The sequence below is a fragment of the Empidonax traillii genome, unplaced genomic scaffold (assembly GCF_003031625.1).
Source record: "Empidonax traillii isolate 1590-97213 ecotype Southwest subspecies unplaced genomic scaffold, ASM303162v1 scaffold1454:size153018, whole genome shotgun sequence".
NCBI classification, from domain to species: Eukaryota; Metazoa; Chordata; class Aves; order Passeriformes; family Tyrannidae; genus Empidonax; species Empidonax traillii.
In genome coordinates this window covers 149,331-153,028 of record NW_020956647.1, presented here as the reverse complement: position 1 = coordinate 153,028, position 3,698 = coordinate 149,331, and the positions used below count along the sequence as shown (strand labels likewise).

The 3,698-nt window shown below is 50.9% G+C and overlaps 1 protein-coding gene and 1 pseudogene across 1 annotated transcript in view; both read right to left on the bottom strand.

Moving 5' to 3' along the window:
- Positions 1-1,537: 1,537 nt before the first annotated feature.
- LOC114070166 lies at positions 1,538-2,543 on the bottom strand (annotated as a pseudogene).
- A 746-nt stretch (positions 2,544-3,289) lies between these two features.
- LOC114070169 (UDP-glucuronosyltransferase 1-1-like) overlaps positions 3,290-3,698 on the bottom strand; it is an 8,005-nt gene continuing 7,596 nt past the window's right edge. Inside the window, exon 2 of the mRNA XM_027907415.1 lies at positions 3,290-3,486. Coding sequence (XP_027763216.1) covers positions 3,305-3,486 — 182 coding nt within the window. The 3' untranslated portion in view covers positions 3,290-3,304. The remainder of the gene's footprint in view (positions 3,487-3,698) is intronic.

The following is a 3,698-nucleotide window of genomic DNA, read 5'->3' as shown; positions in this document are numbered from 1 at the left end:
CACATTTCTGTGGGAAAAGGATCTCACCTAAGAAGGCAAAGGATTAAATACACCTTAAGATGGCAGTACTTCCTCATGCAGTAAAATCAGAGGTGCAGACATACCCTTACCCTACAGAAAGGCCCCTCACATCTCATCTCTGACACACAGTTGTTCAGCCAAACGTGGATCATCCGTGAGACACTAAAACAAAACGCTACAAAACGCCCTGGAAGAGGTGAAAAAAAAACCCAAACCCAACCCAAACCCTTGAGGCTCAGAGAAGTTTCAATAAAAAGGGTCATAAAAGTCTTAGGAAAGTTCATAAAAGTTCAAAGAGAGTTCATGGAAGTTGTGACACTGGATTTTGAGCAACACAGGAACAGCCTTTCATGTGTTTGCAAGTATGAAGTCCACGAGTCCAGCCCGTTCCAAAGGCAAGGGTGGAAGGAGATAGAGGGGAAAGTAAAGCCAAAGGGCAGGGTTGAGTGCCAAGGCTGGGAACGGTCCAACAAATACCCCAGCGAGGGGAATCCGTGATTATCCCTCTTGTAAGTCTGTTAATCCTGGCAGTCAGCCTGTACCTCTCATAACCACCCAAATCCTTTTTAAATTCATAGGCTTTGTCTACGAAAACCAGATCATTCTGAGGGGCTGACCTGGCCTTTTTTTAGTGCATGGTGAGGAAGAATACTCCTGTTTGCACTTCAGTGTTAGCCACAGGCCAAATACTGGGAGAAACTCCCTGTCAGTCCCCCTTCCACCTTGAGCTTTTCCACATTTTATGGAAGGTTTAGCTGGACACATTATTCCATCTCCATCTTTTCTAGACTGGAGTGCCAAATGTGAATCCTCTTTAAAAATGCTTCATTTTTTACTGTGTGAGATTCAGCTTTTCTTAAAAAAAAAAAATAAAAAAAAAATAAAAATAAGCCTTATCTCACCCACTTGGCAAAGCCAAAATCTGAAAAACTCAAGCGGGAAGAGTTGCAAAGCTGCAACTTGGAAAATCTGCCCTGGACACGGTAATTCATTGATCTGATGAAGTGGGTTTGGTGTAAGGGTCGTAAGGGGCACTCAAAGCTCAGCAAGGCAGAGGAAGGGCCAGCCTGACCCAACTGGACACTCCCAGGAGTTTCCCTGAGGGGCCTCAACTGACCTTCCAAAGCAGAGGGAGTTGTTTTTTTTTTTTTTTTTTTTTTTTGTGAGTCTCTGACAATTCAAAGCGCAGAGAATCTTTCCTTAAAGAACAAAAAAAAAGACAGGAATGCAGAGGAGATCAGCCAAGCTGGATCAGAGGATGAGCAAAGGTCTCCTCAAACCAAGCAGCATGTCCTGCCACAGGTCAAGAGCCCCGAGGGGGGAGGTGCTGGGCAACCCCTCCAGTGCCAGAGCAGAGGCACAGCCCCTCCCAGGGCTAATTCCATGGACAGCACCCCCTCCACCTCTACCCTTCGATGCCTCCACTGACAGCAGAACAAAAGCAGCCTGAAATCCTCACCCCCAGAGGGAGGACTGGAACACACCCCACGCTGCAGCTCCTCGGAGCCGCTCCAACCCCGCCAGGGAAAACCGCAGCGCGACCCACCTGACTGAGCCTCTTGGCAGCACAGTTCACTCCACTAACCAAAACCATGTTGGGCATCAAGGGCTTTGGGAAGTGCAAGACAAAGTCTATCTTCATGAGCCAGATGGCAGCCTGGCGGAGGAGGTCCGGCACGCTCACGTCCCGGTGCAGGAATTCCGAGGCCAGTTTGCCGTACGGTTGGAAGACAACGTCGCAGAGAAAAAAATTGGGGAGGTCGTAGAGCACGTTCCTGACCCGCTGGAGGAAGGTCATGTGGTCTGTGAGGTATGTAAAGGCCCTGGGCACGTAGGAAGGGGGGTTGGGGCACTGGGTGGCTTGATGTTCCAAACCACAGGGCATTTGCTGCAAGAAAAACAAGGAAGGGACCGAGAGATGCTCTGCCACGATCTGCCCACAGGGCAGAAAGGGGTCTGTGAGGATGGCATCGAACTTGCTGTCCTCAAGGTACCTCATGAGCTCCTTGTTGTAGAGTAGGTGTGTGCAGGCGGCCAGGAACAGAGCAGAGGATTCCTTCGACCGCTGATAAAACCTAATGAATCTCTCCAGAAAAGATCCCCCTTCAAACAAGTCCTTCGTAAATCCTCGTACGTTTTCATCCATCTCTTCCTGTGTGAAAGGCACTGGGTACATTTTCATCACGAAGTTCTTGGAGGGCTTGATGTGCAAACTGACTTCAGGAGCCACCACGACCACTTCGTGTCCCCTCTGCCGGAGACCGTCCAGCACCTCCAGCATGCTGAGCCAGTGGCTCCCATCCACCGGCACCACCAGCACCTTCCCACCCGCGGCCAAACCCAGCAGGGACAGCAGCACCACCACTCCCACTGTGAAGGGAAGGGGAGCACCGAGCCCCGGGGCCATTCCTGCAGAAACCTGCCGAGAACCTCCAAGGAAGGAACCACGGGCAGCGCCGGCGCCCGCTCCGCACTCCCGAGCAATCTGTGCCTCAGCCCGACTTTTGAACCCTCGGCTGTTTGCCCTGTGGTAAATCTGTAATCGCTGGTGATAAAGGGCTGCAGAACCAGCAGCAGAGTTCAGCAATCTGATAGATGTAGCGGGTGCTCCAGATAAGCCTCACGTGCTCCTGTGATAAAAGCTTTGTCACCTTTGAGCAGGACCTGCCTAGCCAACGCAGCCCCTCGAGGCTCACTGAATTTATTCTCCAATCTCACAGTGCCATGGTCAAGGCAAACCACTGGGAGACCTGCCCTGCAAACACAGACGGTGCTGCTTAACCTGAGAGCCCACAGCCTGCCCCATTCCTCGAGATTCCAGCTTTGGGAATACCCGTGCGAAGGAGCAAATTCACTGACAAAGGAAGAAGCAAATTCACTGACAAAGGAAGATACGGTGAGGCAACAAGGGCAGAAGGCTGATGTGCATTTCTCAGTAAATACCAGCCCCTACCACAAACGTTGGCTGAGCTGTAGGGATTACACCTGACTGCAAGGCTCCAACAGACCCAGGGATTTGCCTCTGGCTTGTCCCTCACTAAGGGAGGAACAAGCTACACAGTGTTACACAAATTGGCTTTGAATATGCATAGAAAAAAAAGGCATTGTCTCTGCATGTTTGTAAATGAGAAGGTACAAAGGCCTACAAGTGGAAAATGAGGGAGAAAGTGGGAGAGAAATTTCTTTCATGAGTGTTCACCGAACTCACCCTAAACAGGGACTCGATTCCTCCCTGCAGCACAAAACTTCACCCTCAGCACGCACAAATCAACCTCAGCACGAACTAAACCAGACCCACCTGAGTCAGCTTCTTGTGAGCACAGTGCACCCCTCCAATGGGAATGATGTTGGGCATCAAAGGCCGGGGATAGTCCATCACAAACTCTACCCTGAGGAGCCAAACGGAGCCCTGGCGCAGGAGATCCAGCACTGTCACCTCCCGATGCAGGAACTCCGAGGCCAGTTTGGTAAATAGTTGAAAGGCATATTCACAGAGGAAAAAATTTGGGATCTCATAGAGCAGATTCCCCACCCTCTGGAGGAAGGTCATGTGGTCTGTGTGCTGGGAAAATGCCCTGGGAACGTAGGAAGGGGGATTGGGGCACTGGGTGGCTTCAAAATCCAATCCACAGGGCACTCCTCGGAGGAAATACACGGAGGGAAGGGAAAGATGCTCT